The 17270-nt window shown below is 41.8% G+C and overlaps 1 protein-coding gene across 1 annotated transcript; it reads left to right on the top strand.

Annotated features, from left to right (window-relative positions):
• Positions 1–474: 474 nt before the first annotated feature.
• On the top strand, positions 475–16344 carry stag3 (STAG3 cohesin complex component; the record flags this gene model as incomplete). The annotated part of the gene is made up of 31 exons (XM_079167548.1): positions 475–503; positions 1040–1136; positions 1411–1623; positions 2484–2580; positions 2868–2944; positions 3285–3489; positions 4448–4599; positions 4798–4995; positions 5319–5417; positions 5944–6023; positions 6598–6705; positions 7644–7740; positions 8107–8209; positions 8417–8520; positions 8972–9064; positions 9322–9414; positions 9577–9777; positions 10343–10410; positions 10531–10618; positions 10755–10835; positions 11290–11382; positions 11596–11764; positions 12762–12895; positions 13239–13340; positions 13923–14056; positions 14270–14392; positions 14624–14802; positions 15190–15376; positions 15506–15607; positions 15742–15826; positions 16294–16344. The coding sequence occupies 31 exons, from the start codon at positions 475–477 to the stop codon at positions 16342–16344; spliced, it is 3642 nt and encodes a 1213-aa protein (XP_079023674.1).
• Between the last annotated feature and the right edge of the window lie 926 nt (positions 16345–17270).

Here is a 17270-nt window from a genome sequence, read left to right as displayed (position 1 = left end):
TTGTCATCACGTGAGCTTCTCGAAGGACCAACCATCGTCTGATCTGAGTAGGTTCTGGCCAATGGGCATCGAGTATCATATTGCGTACGTTTGCGCGCCCTTAACTCTAATCAGGCCGTGTAGACGGAGGAATAAATTACGATAAGTCTCTTAAGAAAGCGACAAACTGATCGGTTATTATATTATCAGGTAGTACAATTATGTAAATGCTTTGCTAATGATGATTATTGGGTAATTTTCGCTGTAGTAGATAGCTGGCTACTATTTTAAGTCCGTTAACGGACATTTGAAATACTGTAAAGGAGGCTACGCAATTAGCTAGCTAACGTTAGCTAATGCTAGGAGTTTATCTCAGGGGCTAAATTAGGTCTTGTGGCTAATTGTGTCTCCTCTCCCACATAGTAGCGTCCTAGCAAAGACCAGCTAACCTGCAAACTAAAACCACTTCACAATCCGTGTCCTCTTTCAGTGACAATGGCAAGTGGAGACTACCTTTTGGACAGGTAAGGTTAGCCTAGCCTAGCATTTGTTTTTACTTGTGCAGGTAGCTACATTTGTTTTGGCAAAGGTAAACATAACTCTTAAGACTTGTCACAAAGTATAACTTGTTGTTGAACATATTGTATTATGGAGAATTTATCAGGAACACATATTCAGCTAATTTAAGATGCATGTAAATCAACAGAGCATAAACGAGGAATAAAGAGATGTCAAAGATAACACAATGTTCCATTTCTCAAACTCAAAAGAGTATATATCCACATATCTCAGTCCGGATTTAAAGGCATGTGTGCATCTGCAGCAGCTAAAACTAGCTGGTAAAGTGTGCTGAAACAGCATCCAATATACAGTCAAACCTGTATAAAAAAAGATAGTTGAGGAGACGAGGACAAATGGAATAAACACAATATTGGTGATCATTTGAGGGGCTATTGGGAGCTTCTTCCTAACTGACCCGACTGTTGGCCACGACAACAGAATGTTACAATAACTTGAGGGGTGCAAATGAATAACCTTTGTGTTTTTACTTGTCTGTTAGTGTTGAGGAGTTTGATGACTTCTCAGATTCTGGCAGTGACTATGAGGCCACGCTGAAAGTCTCAAAGAGGAGAAAACAGGCAGTAACTGGACCTCAGGTAAATTATTCTCTCTCAAGATGGTTCACTCATTCAGATATTTTTCATTGTGATTATTCACAATGGAGTAGTTCAGGGTGGAACCCAGTAGCGTCATTGTCGTTCATCTCTTAGTTCTTATAAAAGATTAAAAAAAAGCTTCATCAGAGTCATATTAACTGCAGCACTGTGGTAAGCCTCCACCGTATCTTGCCATGGCTACCACTAATTCAGTTGACAACATCAATTCCCTTTCTCCACTGCTGAGCTACCCTCCCATCTCTTTCATCTCAAGCCACCCAAGAGACCTAGGCATAAAGCTGCATTGAGGGTGTCCAGCCCCAGTAGCAGCCCCATCCCCACTCCTCCAGACTCCTCCCAACAGCCCTCTCAGAGGACATCCGGGCAGGCCTCTCCTAGACCTGTGACAAGAGTGAACAAGGACAACCGGGACATCAGTGCAGAGAATATCTATGACGCTGTCCGCTCTGGAAAGAGTGCCATGGTGGTGAGCAAACCGTCAGCTGAAGAGCAAAGGGGGAAGGGGATGTAGAGATAAACACATGAAGGGAGGGAGGTGCTGAAGGAGGAATGTGTAATGAGAAGAGAAACAAGGCCCTATGAGCAACAATGAGAGAGATTATCCTCTGCTGTCAGTGGCTGACTGATTTGACCCGACAGAATTGGCTTTGATACGCGAAGAGGAAGAAGTGTTTTCACTGGGTTGTGTAGTCAATGATTGACAGCATGTGGCCATACAAACCTTTGTGGTGCTGTGCCCAGCCTCTTCTGGTTAAAGACTACAAAAAATGCATCACATAACAATAGAAAGACAAAAAAAAAAGTCTGGTGAGCAGTAATAAAAAAAGTCTGCCACTACAGTGAAGAGCAGCAGCACAATGCAGATGGTGATTCTGGGTGAAGGCTCACTTTCACACAGCACATTCAGCGGAACTGCAGTTAACTAATCTTTAATCTGTTACGCAAAGGTTTCTCAGTTCTAGTGCGCTGCTATATTTTTCTATGTTCTTAATGTACGCCACACTATCACACAACAGATGTTCTAAAGTAGTGTCCATTTAGGTTCAATGGTGCCATGGTTGCCAGAAAGGATTATGCAAAGTAGATGGTGAATAATACTGGAATTTAAAATGAGCAGAAGTGTGTGAGATCGTTGGGGCATACAGACCCACATATGTTACTGAGAGAAACCTAACCGGCCAATGGAAGGAGGAAAGCTGAAAGCTGAAATCCATAATGTTATTTTAATGATATATATATATATATATATATAGTTATTATATTCATTCACCCTTTTGATCTGAGCCCAGCATTCTCATTGGCTGCTATCTCCCTGTCAATCTGAAGACGGTGGTGGACGAGTGGCTGGACAGCTACAAGCAAAGCCGAGAGGCGGGGCTGCTGGTGCTCATCAACTTCATTGTTCAGTCCTGTGGATGCAAAGGTCAGAGGTCAAGAGGGAGCCCAAGAGATAGGGGGAGGGAGTCAAAGTTCAAAAGATTATCCTTCCAATTTCAGCTCAGGCGATGATCAGCAGTCAACTATTGATCTCCCAGTACGGTAACGATGCAACGTGTAGGAGCTGTGTTAATCCTCTGTCTAGTGACATCACAGTATAGCAATATTTTGTGAGCGTGGAGCAAAAAAATAAACAGAAATCATGATGCCATTTCATTTTTGGGTCAAATACAAGAAGCAGATTTAATGTATTATCACACTTTCTATGTTCAGGTGTGGTTAGCAGAGAGATGTTGGACAGCATGCAGAATGCTGAGATCATCGGCACACTAACCAAAGAGTTCAATGAGGTGAGACATAGTTTAGATTTGTTTAAATATATCCTAAAAACAAATATCTGCAAGTTTGAATCTTGTTCGTGGTCTTTGTCATCCCTTCTTACTTCTAATAATCCTTGATTTTGCTGAGAAAGTCAAACAACATAACCTATGAGATTATAATCTGAAGGATGGAGTACAGCGTGATGGAACAGACTAATTAGAATCTAAGCTGATAAATGGACACATTAATGAGTTAATCACTTTGGTGTAATTGTCATTAGAACAGCAACCACTTCTGCCTCAAAGAACTATACAAAGCACAGTGTGTGATGTCTGTCCTCCATTTGTTTTGTTTCTTTACGTTTTCCAGGATTCAGTGAACTACCCTCTGTGCACTCCAGGCCCCCAGCTGAAGCATTTCAAAGCAGGCCTGTGCGAGTTTGTTCGGGTTCTGGTGAGATCGTGTCGGAATAGCCTCATTTTTGATGAGTACCTCTTCCCCTCCCTGCTGGCTCTGCTCACCGGCCTCTCCGACTCCCAGGTCAGAGCCTTCCGACACACCAGTACCCTGATTGGTAAGCACGTCGGCACAATACTGGTGCATGAAATGCTAGAAAAATACACACACACATGCACTGATAACTGACTTCACAGGGGAGTTTTGATTCTGGATTAGAGGCTACACTTTTTGATTGTTGGAAAGCACCTCTGTATGCTAGTAATTTAAGTCACTTGCTTTAGTTTTTGAGGCTTAGAAACCATTTTTTCTCCAGCTTCTCTGAGTGCCAGAAACAACCGCTGCATTCAGCTGACATCTGTTTTAGTTGCTGGAGAAGTTCTTTGTTTTTCAGAAAGTATTCCTTCTGTATGGCTGGCTTTTATTGTTCCTCATTGTTTTCTTTTGAACCCACAAAATAGCATTTAACAGCTTAACCATTATGTGGTTTAGTTGGATAAGTAATGCACGTTGTTACCAAGGATTTACTTTTTATACCGGAGGTAATTAAAAGGGACACAAGTCTTTAGATGTTATTAATCCTACTATTGGACCCATGCTGCTGTGTAGATGTTGACTGTGACTGTACCTGATGTGCTTCTCCATTAAAATTGTAAAATCAGATTAAAAGATGAATAACCCCGACGCTGAAGCGACTGTTTATACCGGTTCTGTCTTGTCGGCGAATTTCAAAGTATCAAGGATCAAAGGAGATGGCAAACTGTCTGCAGCATTTCCTGTGGAGTTCACTGTTTTCCTGTGATATGTGCGAATATTCCTGATATACGTTTCCATCAATATCCATATGATTAATTCACAATTTTACTCTTTTAACCTACATTTCACCGGAAACAATACAATCAAAGAACAAGGTCAGATGATAAGAAAAGTATCTTTATTTTTAACCTTGCCTTTCCGTGTGTAAATAAAGGTTTCAGTTATGCCTATGAGACACAGCTGTTGATTGAAAAATCAACCCCAGGTCGTGTGTAGTCCTGCCGTCTAGCCGTGCTAACCGTGATGCTTTTCTCTATTAGCCATGAAGTTGATGACTGGGCTGGTGGAAGTAGCTGTGCTGCTGTCTGTTCAGCTGCAGACCACCCAGCGGCAATACGACATGGAGAACGGCAGGGGGGCGCATGACAGAGCCCCTGGCCGACTGGAGGAGCTGCAAGCCACCGTCAGTGAGGTGACACATGCAGACACACGGACACTTTTCACATACTAAACAGGCAGGTCGGGACATTAAAGCAGTCCATCCATCCATGAGTAATTTAACTTTTTTTAATGTAATCAGCACAGTGGAATCTGAGTTTGCTTTCAACACGGTCTCAGTCAAGTGTACCGATGTTTTCTTACACTCCTTGTTTTATGTGTGTATTTTTAGATGCAGGAGAACAGAGAGGAGCTGTCCTCCATGATGAATGCCACGTTCCGCGGTGTGTTTGTGCACCGTTACCGGGACCTGTTGCCTGAGATCCGGGCTACGTGTATTGAGGAGTTGGGCATGTGGCTGAAAATGGACCCTGAAGACTTCCTGAATGATGGATGTCTTAAATACCTGGGGTGGACCCTGCATGACAAGGTAAACACACATACACAGCACTAGATCTGCATTTCCACAACATCACCTCTGTCACAGAGGTAGCATCTGTCTGTCTGCAGGCCAGCAGTGGAGACAGAAATGACTGCAGTGAATTGGGAAGATTTTTATTTTATATTAATTCTTCATAGTTTTTTACAGCCTCTTACACAAAGATGCTTTTGTATAATATCTGCACATAGACACAAGAAAGACCACATACACACACGTACAAAAAGAGAAATGATTCACTAGGAACAGGCAGATTCAGTCTGTATGTAGGTTATAGAGTGTGTGGTACTGTACTCTCTTCTTCTTTCCTTCAGCAAAGTCCAGTGCGTCTGCAGTGTGTGCGTGCCCTGCAGGGTCTGTACCAGGAGAAGGAATTCATTGGCCGCCTGGAGCTTTTCTCCAGCAGATTTAAAGTGAGGCTTCCCTCTGGATTGGCAACCTCATTGAATGCCTCTTTTCTCCTCCTGTCTGTCTTTTTGTCTGTCTGCACAGAATCTCTGTTTAATCTATTGTTTCAGCCTATTGTGTTGTTTCCTTTTTTGTTGCCTGCCTATGTCTCACTTCACAGTATTTTGTGGCCCCTCCCCTTATTTCTTTGCCTTTCAAATTTTTCTTCACCATTCCTGTTTGTTGTGACGGTCTCATCCTTTGTCTGGGCATGTGTCTGGACCGTTAATTGCTGCCAATTACTGATGGTTAATAAGCTTTTCTCAAACACATAAAAAACCTCCTAAGCCACATGTGCTGAGGCAGATAAATGGTTTTCATGGCATGGCTTAGCGCCTAATCAGTGTGTTTGTGTGTGTGCATGCATATCTGTGGGTTTGGGTACATTTGTGTGTCATTTTTATGCATTGAAGTCTGCTGGCAGGATTTTCCATCATTTGTCTGCTTGTTTGCCACTGCATAACTGAATGTGTGTGTGTGTTTGTGTTTTAGGAGAGGATGCTCACCATGGTGCTGGACAAGGACTCAGAGGTGGCAGTGGAAGTGGTCAATCTGTTGCTGCTGCTCCAACAGTGAGGGCTTTTTTTTTTTGTCTCTGATGGTTTCTCTGAGCCGCTATCTGCAACATACAGTCTAGGACTGTCATTGTAGTAGATCAAAACATCCCAATTATAGCACATTTTATACCATTTTAAATGCATTTTCTCTGTTTTGCATTGATTGTTTTGAGCTTTATTTACATAAAAGTTCTACTGAAATGCAGCTACTAAATAGTGCAAATATATTCTGGTTGTCCTCGAATCCAGTTTCTCAACAATAGAAGTGTCATGGTTGCTCATAACTGTTATAACACTCTTTGCTGATGAATCAGTGTGGTTGGCCGACATCTCGCACCGCTGACTTGTAAATTAGATGTTTTTAGGATTAGTTAACAAAATAGATGAAAATGTGGTCATGAAATTAGAAAAAAATCCAACTGATGTCTATCAAAGCTCTGTTTGATTATATGAAAAAATAAACATATTTTTAAATAATACACAAAAGGCTGCAAGAATAGTTCAGTCAATTAAATCAAATGTTTTTTCTCTTGTGTTAATGTTGCTAACTTGATGGTCTGTAACTGGCTTTGTGTGTTCTCGTGTGCAGGAGGACAGAGGAAGGTCTGAGAGAGGAGGAGTGCGGTCACATCTATCCTCTGGTTTACGCTTCCAACAGAGCGCTGGCTTCTGTAGCCGGCGTCTTCCTCTTTAACAAGTACATCTTCATCCCTCCTTTCTGCACGTTGTCCGACTAAACTTTTGTTCAGACTGCCAGCCCAAATCCAGTTTAGCTGTATCTACATTTATATTACAAAGTCCTGACAGCAAAACAACAAAAAATTAGATTTTTGCAAATCGAATCCAAACCACATTTGGGGATGAACCTCCATTTTTCAGATTTGCCTGCAGTCTGAACGTAGCCTAAATGTTGTAGTCCTGTCGTTAAGGTGCACCCCCATACCTGTGGATCATTCCATATTCAACAAATGTTTACATTTCTGTTTGATTTCCTTGTCAAAGACATTCCACCTAAAAAAAACCATCAAAACCTTTTTTCATGAACTTTATTCACACTAAAGCTTGGATGAAGTCTTATTTTCGTTTAAACATGCAGCGTGGATCACACAAATACTTTCCTGTATAATGGAGCATGTTATTGCTACACTAATGGGGCTTCAGACTTAAATCAGTGAGCTCATTTTCCATCTTGGTTAAAGGCAGAATGAGTAGGATTATTCTGTTAACCCTGGCTTCCTGGCTCAACGACACTAGCCAGCGAGTTTAGCGATCTCCAGTCTAGCTAGCTAATGGGCGTAGCATATTTTTTTCCAGACAGGATAATTTAGTGGAGCTTCCTAAGCTTCTGAATCGGATGACAACAATTACAGTGTCACCCAGGGTATAAGAGAGTCCCAGGGGAGGAGAGGCAGAGGAGTGACAGCTGGAGGCAGAGCGAGGGGTGGAGAAACGCCCCAAACACAGCAGAATAAACAGAAAGAGAAAACACCGGCAGAGGGTCTCTAGTGGGCCAGAAGTGATTTTTCAAAGGAATTATTTTTGTATCAGTCTAAACATTGTTTTTTTAGGAAAATCCTACTCATTGTGCCTTTAATGTAATGTGATTTTTTTAATTTTTTTATGTTTGCATCTTAGGCTGAAAAGTGTGCTTGCCAGTGACACCCATGAAAATGATAAAAGTGAAAATGCAGCCTTCTTTCAAATCCTCATCTCCTTCTTCATCCAGAGTGAGGTAGTGTCTCCTTCCGCCTCCCCACTATTCCAATCATTGACATTATGTTTTCACGAATAAAGGTAAACTAAGCACAACACAGTGTTTATTGTTCAAATCATGTTTTATTTTACCCACAACGCTTAGCAGGACATGTTATTCTTACAACAGAAACAATAAAACTACATTACGCCCAAAGGGCCAATTTTCTCAAGTAGCGGGGTCTCACAGCACATCTTAAGTTATATATACTGGAATGATTTAGATCGTATTAAATTGCAAACCATCCCTTGTGTCATAGGTATAATAAATGCTGGCCATTGCAGTTCAGAAACACGCTGTGAAGCTAATTTAAAGCGATTAATTAACTGTCGATTCTCTTGACAGTTTCATGAGCACGGGGCTTACCTGGTGGATAGTCTGTGGGGTGTGGCGGGATCTGAGCTGAGAGACTGGGAGACTATGACGGCATTGCTGCTACACGAGGCTGGTGAGGAACAAGATACGACTTACATCTTAGCTGCATCAGTGCATTGAGCTCCGCTTAACACCAATACACCGAAATAATTTATGCAAGGCAAGTCATGTTTTATCACAGTTAGTTAGTTGTTTTCTGCACCCCTCGCTGTCCCCGCATTGCGTCGTCTCAACCATCACCCACTCAGTTCTGCAGCTGTCTGTGCGTCTGTGTTGTCAGGTCTGATGTATGAGGAGGAGGGTGCTCTCGTAGAGCTGATGATGTGTGCCATCAGACAGGCAGTGGAGGCAACCCCACCTGTCGGGAGAACTCGGGGCAAGAAGGTGGTGGCACACACACAAATGCATAATCTTTTCTTTTTTCTTTTTTTTATGTTTTATGGAGCAGTGGAGCTCGGGGGCGAGAGAGATGTCAGTCTTTGTTTTTACTTCAAATGTATCCATCATACAAAAAGTCATAGTTTTAAAACTACAAGATGCAACTCTGACACTAAACTGGAATAAATTATATGAGATATTCCACATCAGCTTGAATCATGCGTTTGCCTCTGTTCTCACGCATTTGTTTTTGGTTAGCTTTCAGGTTTCATCCTATTTCAACATAGACAGTTTATCACAATGAGTGCAGGGCATGAGCCTGACCGCTTTGTTTTTAAGACACATAGTTTCATATTTTACATTCACAAACATTGGGAAATGTTCACAATGCTTTTTGTCTTCACACGGTTGAACTGCTGCCCGGTTCTGTTCACTGAACGTGTACATGTGGGATCAGATCGTGGGCATGAAGGATAAGAAGCTCCAGCAACAAGACAGGAGACGTATCACCACACACTTCATCCCTTTACTTCCACAGCTGCTGGCCAAGGTACACAACAAGGTTCACTGAACATACTTAATATAACATTTTATTATATTATATTGTACACAGAGGATTTCATTTAATAAGTATTGACGAAGCATCAGAAGCATTGCCACCGTACTTACTTTAATTATATGTATATACTGCTGCCTCTTATTATATTTAGACTGAAGGCCAAATTACTATGTCAAGTATACTTATGCTGTATTTATTTATTTTCGTTTCATGTTTTTTAATGCTGAGCCCGTGTTGTTCCCCCTCAGTACTCAGCCGATGCAGGGAAGGTGAGCCACCTTCTCAAAGCTCCCCTCTACTTTTCTCTGGAGATGTACAGCAGCACTCCGCGGCTGGAGAAGGTAGGAGTGGAGGAAAATCAATTACCTTGAAAAGATTGTTAAAATGTCTTGAGGAAATTACATTGTGTTCCTTCGTAATCATTTCCCCTCTCCCATATTTTCCTTCTACTTAACTTGTTCTCCCTCGATCTGTCCGCCATCACACTCTCCTCTCTTTCTCAGCATCTGGACCTGCTGCTGTCTCAGGTTTGTGGTATTATAGAGAAGCACACAGATGTCACCGTGCTGGAGGCTTGTGCCAACCTGGTCAGCACCCTTTGCGCCGACTGCTACACCTTCTCCTCCCGCACAAACCTGGTATTCAGCCAGCTGATGGACGGCCTGACGGAGTGCCTCAACGCCTACTTAAGTGACCTGGTGCAGGTGGGGGAGCGTGTCAGTGGAGCGTGAACACAGTAAAATGTTGCTCATTATAAAAAAGCATGCTCATACTATTTTGTCCACCCTGTTTGTATCACTGAGGGTTACAACGGAAACACCTCTCTGAATAATGCAACACGGGTCAACGTGCACCACAAACTGCAGCCTCCGTAATTATAATTACGTTTATTCAAAGCCATGAATAGAAGTCCTAGTTTATGTATCTTTATGACATTAACAACAATTTCTCATTCTGGGATGATGTTCAGTTAATATAGTATGTTGTATTTAAGTTGTCCTTAAAGCATAACCTCATCAGTTAAACGTTGTAGTACATGAATACATGCATATTAACTGTTTATAACTAAACTATGAAAACACATGATTGTGTTCCAGAACACCAAAATATGGCACAAAAAAACAAAACTGGCAGGTGTGATAAATGTGAGCACATCTTTCTAATTTGTGTTTTTTAGTCTGAATGTCAATTTTGTAGGGAAAGAAAAAATCGGTATCGGTGAGCATCTGTTCCCTCTAGAGAGAGTCTGTGTGTGTTTTGTGTACGTAGGGTACTGCAGATGAAGATCATGTCTACAGTGCAGCCACTGCTTTGAAAAGGATTGCAGCCCTGAGCAGGTAAGTGTGTTCATATGGTGGTGGTGGTGGTGGTAGTAGTAGTAGTAGTAGTAGTAGTAGTACAGACTATTTGTGACACAGAAGTGTGCGTCTGTGTTGTTGCTCGTGTTTGTTGTCCAGTGCCAAGGACCCGACAGGCTGGAAGCTGTTCGACTCCTGTCTGGAGCTGCTGAAGAGCAGGATGGAGTCCAGAGAGTTCGACAACGAGGTCTGTGATTCAGTCACACATTTCAATATTTGAGGGAGTGTGTTGTGTTGTGATAATAGAGGCCATAGTGGAAAATATTTTGCCTTTTGCAACCTCGATCACTGCAGATTTCATTTTCCTTTTTGTGTAATTTCAGCTCATGGTGTCGGCTCTGAAATGTGCTGCCTTTTACCTGATGTGGGCTAAAGTGAATGCAGTTAACTCCACGCCAGCTGAGGTGATCATCTGACTGATTATACAACACTGCATTCATCCTTCTTTGGATGCTTAGAAATAGTTTGCCCTTGACTCGGTCTTTCACACACCAAGTTGGCTCTTGAAAGTGCCAGCCTACGTGATCACAGCCAACCCACGGAGGCCATGTTGGTGGCCTTTCTGTGTATATGTGGAGCTCTTCTCGTCTGTGTTGCTCAACAGTTCACCAGCTGCGCAGACCGCAGGCAATTAACACAACAATCTGTTAGTGCGCATCCAAGCCCGGAGTGACTCTCGGACCTTTATTTGCCACTAGTTCACACTTTTACGTAATAGTTCGTCTCAGCTGATCTTCATTCTCTTGAGATCATTTTCACTTTTTCTGCATTTTCTCTCACTCATTGATTAACACTGAACACGTCATCATAACGCATTCTGTCTACCTCTGCCCTGCGTCCATTCACCATCTGCTCCAGGGGGAATTGAAGCGTCTGAAGAAGGAGATGCGTTCGTTCTGCAAAGTTTGTGAAACGTGTCTGTCTCTGAACCAGACTGAGATCAGAGATCAGGTAAGTCATGTGTGAAGTAACAGTCATTTTGAACTCTTAAGACTGTAAGCGAGTGGCTTATTACAAGTTAAAACGTTATTTTGATCTCTTTGCGTCGGAGACAGGCCCGATGTTTTTGGCTTGCTCCTCTTTTGCCCATCGACACAGAATGACTTCTCAGAACAGTTGGCGAGCTGAGCTGAACTAATGAAGCTTGTTTCCTTCCATCCTCAGGCATTTGAGCTGTTGTGTGACTTGCTGCTCTTGTACAGTACGAGTTCAGCCCGCTTTGAACCCGACCTCCAAACGCTGGTCCACCTGCCGTCTGATTCCCTGCGCTCTGAGATGGCGTCGTTCCTCCTCGACTACGTCTTCTCAGACACTGAAGATGCTGAGCTCGATGGTATTTTTGTCCACTTCGGAGGAAAACTTTGAAGTACTACATTTACACTAACGGATAAATGTTGCTGGTTACCTTGCAGTTTCAGTATTGACACAATATAACAATTATAATATGAGTCATTATTATGCATTAAACTAAGCAGCATCATATTAGAATTGAAAGCTCCACCTTGAACAGACGTTAAGTGAGTTTAAGTACATTTTGCTGACGATGCTTCTCTTTTATTCTACAATTGCAGAAAACATTTGAATGCAGGACTTTTACTGTACGGTATTAATAGTTTTACTAATAATAGTTAATAGTTTTACCTTCGTCTTTTCCACTGCCAGTGTTGTAGGTTTGTATTAAGTCTTACACTAAAGAAATAGTCTTACTCACAAGGGCAAAACGTACCAAAGTTGAGGCTTACGTGTGAGTCTGCAGAGCCGTGACACCCCGCCCCTGCTGCTGAACAGAGCACTGTTGGCTAGTTTACTCAAAGATTATTAATATTAAAGTCTTCGCTAGTCTAAATTGTGCCAAATTCCACACGGCACTCCCCGGAGATACACCCGCCAGGTGTGAAGGACAGCGGATGAACGGTTGTCGAGATATGCGAAAGACATGCGCGTACAGACAGAGATTCTTGCTTTATCGTTGGATGTCAAATAGGATCAAATGATGTCGTGATGACATGTGGAGGCATGCAATCGCAATTTGATAATTCTAGTTCAACTACTGAATGTTCAGAAAATGACTTTGTTTTCCTCGTGGGTGTGTAGTGTTTTGCAAACACACACACACTGCCAAAGTTCTCCCAGAGGTCCTTCTCTTTATTTAATGCACTACAAGCCAAATACCAGTCTTTCATCGCGCGCTCTGGTTTGCTTGTGTCTTATCAAGACTTCAAGGTTTTCTCCCTGCCTCTCCCGTCGACATCTTTCAAGTTAATAATCAGTTTGTTACTGTTTCTCATGCTCTCCCTTCCCTTTCCTCCTCTCTGGCATTTTGTCTCTAGTTGAGGATGAGGAGGCGCTGAAGATAACTCTTCTCCAGAGGAAGCGCAACCAGCTGGCCGGCTACTGTAAGCTGGTCATCTACGGGGTGCTGGACCTCACCGCTGCCACCAACGTCTTCAAGCACTACAGCAAGGTGGTCCATTTGATTAGCCTTGCATATTATATATGTCACTGTTGGTTGAACATGTAAGCAAAATGTCTTAGTAATAGTTAAATTGGTGAGTTTAGAAATTGTGGAATTAAAAATGAATCGATTAGATTAGGAATGCAGGAAAGGAGTTAATAAACCATTAATAATGGAGAGGATGTGTAAGAAAGTGGAGGATGGTGAGAAGAGCTCAGCGAGGTGCTGAGAATCAGTCAGAGCGGTTAAAAGAAGCACAGATGAGGAGAAGGCAGTGGATTATTCCGACGTTTTTAGACATTTAGACAATGCTGTTAATTAAATGGACTAACGATGAGTACTTTCTCTCCAGTACTTCAAAGACTTTGGCGACATCATTAAAGAGACTGTGAGCAAGAGCAAGGTCATCAATCCCGTACAGAGCGCCAAGACCGTCTGTCTGAGTCTGCAGCAGGTGTGCACCAACAGGAGAACAAGCAGCCTTTAAGTATTCATGAGAATGTGTATCATGTTGGGTGAACTTTTAATGAATGCATGAAATACCTCGCTGTTTAAAAATGGACGGTAATCACATCTTTTGATCGTAAAATATTTGATGTTAGTGGTGTTTTTAATTTGTTTTCATAATTGTATCTGCTTCAATTATTGTGTATTGTTCCGTACAAACATAGAGGCAATTTTATCATTTTATTGGTTCATTTCTACTTGTTGAAAATGTTTCTTTTGTGAGGCACATTTGCATCTTTAAATTGTGTATTTACTATCTATTTACGATATGACTAACATTTGGGTTATGCCTAACAGATGGCCAATCACAGAAACCTCTATAAAACATATAAATCTTTTTCATTTTTAAGTCGATTCTGTGTTTCATGTGGCAAACTTCTCTTCACCAAGCAATTCAAAAGCAGCACTTAAACTGCTTAGAAGTATTTTTTTAATGAGTGATCAAGTGGAACAGTTGGTCCACATCTGTTAGTATGGTATGCCTTTTTGCGTAACACGTCTATTTAAAGTCATGCTTGTGTATCGCTAGCTGTTCTCAGAGATGCTTACGGAGGACCACAGCAGGCAGGATCTCGGTGAGATCAGAGACTTGGCCAAGAGGCTTGCCATGAGCTTTGGCATTGATCTTAATCGTGCCCGCAAACCACTGGTGGCCCTGCACACGTAAGTAACTCACGTGTCCCTGCTAAACACATGCAGACCAGGCCTGTCAGCCCTTTGCATTTTACTTTCTTACAGCCGTGAGCCGCTCTCAGGGGCAGCTCAGTGAAAGAAATATCTTACATGATAATTTAATTCTTGATGAATTGTCACACTTGTAGGGTGTAAATTAAGCTGTTCATTCTGAGCTCTTTTGTCTGTTGTGTCTGCTCTTAGGGAAGGTGTACGTTTTGCATTTCGGGACCCACCAGAGGGAGAAAAGCAGCAATCCAATGTGCCCTTCTTAGAGATCCTCAGCGAGTTCAGTTTCAAGCTGCTGCGACAGGACCGCGTTGTGTTGTAAGAAAACTATCTCAACTCATCCTTACAAACATGTTTGGTCAAATATGATATGAGTACTAACTTATCAATATAAGCATTATATGCCATCACAAAATCAGAGTCATATCAAACAGTGGCTCTTTTACTTGAACCCAGTGCTTGTGTTTTACATTTAACAGCTAAACATTAACAAAGGTTTCTCTGTCTTTGTCCTCATCTCTCTTATCTCTTTATCTCGTCCCCTCTCAGGGCAGCATTTCTGAAGTCAGAGTGTCCCGGTGCTGCCCTCTCCTGGCCGTCAGTCAGACTGTATCAGCGGTCCTTGGACGGCCGATCCTCTGCTAAAGCCAGACAACGGGAGGAGAGAACTGATGCCGTCTCCTCTCACGATACCCCTGTAGCTAAACGCAAGAGGACAACTCCTCAGGGTGAGATGGACACACAGACACAACAAACTGTGTGTATGGATTCACAGCTCTTCCTGTTAACAGTAATAACTGTAAAAGGTGATTTATCTTCAACAGTTGTTAGAGTTCAAAGTAATTTGGTGAAAGGAAGGTTTCTCTGACCCTCAATGGCAACTCAACTAGAGCTGCAACTAATGACAATTTTGATAATAAGTTGATTTTATTACTTTATTATATTGACACACAGCTGACTGTATCGCCGCCAGAGTTATTTTGTGCCATTTCTTTGGGGCATCTACCTCTATTTTTGTGAATCCACATTTACCTTTTCTTGTAAAACACTTAAATTTAACGACGTGTCCCAGGTAATGAATAACCTCCTCTGGTTGACTCTTCCGACTCCTCTAGGTTCAGTGGCCAGCGCAGTCCGAGGATCCTGGTTGGACAGTATAAGTATCCACAGCAGCCTTCCCACTCCAGCCCTCACCTCCACTGTACAGAGACATCCAGCCAAGCAGCTGGCCTCCAGAGCCACAGAGTCTGATATCAGCAGCGGCTTAACCGATCCGGAGTCTGAGGATGAGTTTGCCTTAGGGTAAGTTTTATCTGTCTGACAGGATAATGAACAGATAGAAAAGGCAAATCCTCACTCCCAGAACGAATATTGGTGTTCTACACGTTTAGTATGGATACCCGCTAGAATGTAATTGCTGCTGTTCACCAGGTCCAATATGAAAAAGGTGAAGCCCGTCAGACGAGGCCAGCTCTCCTCCAGCCAGACCGGCCCCCCTTTGGATCAGGAGGACCTGAACTCCCCCCTCACCTTGTAAGACTGATTTTAAAAGGAGAACACAAACTGTTTCACTGTGGAATTGTTTTAATATTTGGAATATTTGTCTTCATTTTGTGATTCGTCAGGTAAGAATAATCACATTACAATAAACTGTGTTTTCTCTCCAGACTTTCTCTGATTGAGGACGACAGTGCAGAAGAAGAAGAGGAGCCTGAGATTGAGGATTACGAGAGTGACTCTGCATATACACTGGTAAAAACAAAAACAAATCTTTACAACTAATTACACACTTAATTACATCAGGTGTAATGTTCTTATAATACATCAGTTATAAATCATATATTTGTCTCTGTGACTTTCAAAGTTGGCTATAATATACCGATTTGATTAAAGTCTGTGTAATCAATTTAAGTAGCAACTTCTAATACACTGCTGTGCCACCATTGTGGACTGAATCAACTGAGCTACAGTTGAATTAATGCCTGTAAGAGTGCATTATACTTGTGATTTATGGAGCTGACCAACAGACTCATTACTGATACATTATGGCGACAGAGTACAAAAACATGTTTTTCTGATGGGAGAGGGACGTGAAGTTGGGACAGTGCCTCTAGTCGTACATGAATTCAGTTTGTATGGGTTTTCTTTGCTTGACTAAAGATTAAGGACTAACTTCCTGGAAAACTCAAACTTTTTCCTCCCTTGTCTTTGCTCTGCAGCCCTCCACACGTCACACGTCCGCCAGCGTCCTTGATGAGCTCTTTGACTGAGGGCACAGAGGCCTGGGCCGCCCGGGGAACCACAGTTCTTTCTCATTAATGCATCTCTTCAACATTAGTGTGTTCAGTGGTTTCAGTACATTTGAGTGTACTAAGCGTTCGGGCCATCTGTTCTTCTTCATGACCCCTTACGGAGTTCCCTTATCACATCTAATTCAGTCTTCATTTTGTTGGAGGAAAAGAGAAAGACGTAATTGATTATGAGGTTTGGGGATAAAAGTTGTTGCCATTCGCTATTACGAATGTTTATGTTTGGAACAAAAGAAATGTGCTGAAGTTCAGTAAGATCCCTGCAGGCTGGCAGCCAGCTGAAAGTCTCCCCTCCTGTTTTCCACATTTTGAAGTTTGTGTCATAATATGTTAATGTTGTTGACAACACTTGTTAATTTAATGTTACTTAAAATATGGTTAATTCAGCAAAATAAAACAAAGCATCTTTAATAGGATCACAAGAAAAAGTGTTTACAAGTGGGCAAAAAAATGAAATGCATAATAAAACTAAAAACTTGAAGATAACTAATGATATTAAAAGCAATACACTCATTCACAATCTATTGCTCACATTCAGTCATTCACTGTAGAAAAACAATTTTGTTCAGTTTACATAAATGAAACTGATCTAAGATCAGTTTAAGATTGATAATATATGCTTGTTTCTCTTTTTTCTGTTGGAATTTATTAACCCAGACCGGTTCGAGATTTAATTTATTGTCATTGTGCAAAACAAGGATGAGCAATGAAACGCAGTTTGTGTTCCCATCTTGTTGGATAAGAAACACAAAAAGCAAAGCCATATAATATGTGGAGGATGAGTTTAGGGTCTTTGACCATTATGTCTACTAGTATGAAAACATATTTTCAAGTGTCACAATAAGTAGCATATAATTTATGCGTCTAAACTATAACATAAAGATTTA

Source organism: Pholis gunnellus (assembly GCF_910591455.1).
Source record: "Pholis gunnellus genome assembly, chromosome: 10".
NCBI classification, from domain to species: domain Eukaryota; kingdom Metazoa; phylum Chordata; class Actinopteri; order Perciformes; family Pholidae; genus Pholis; species Pholis gunnellus.
This window is presented reverse-complemented; position numbering and strand designations above follow the sequence as displayed.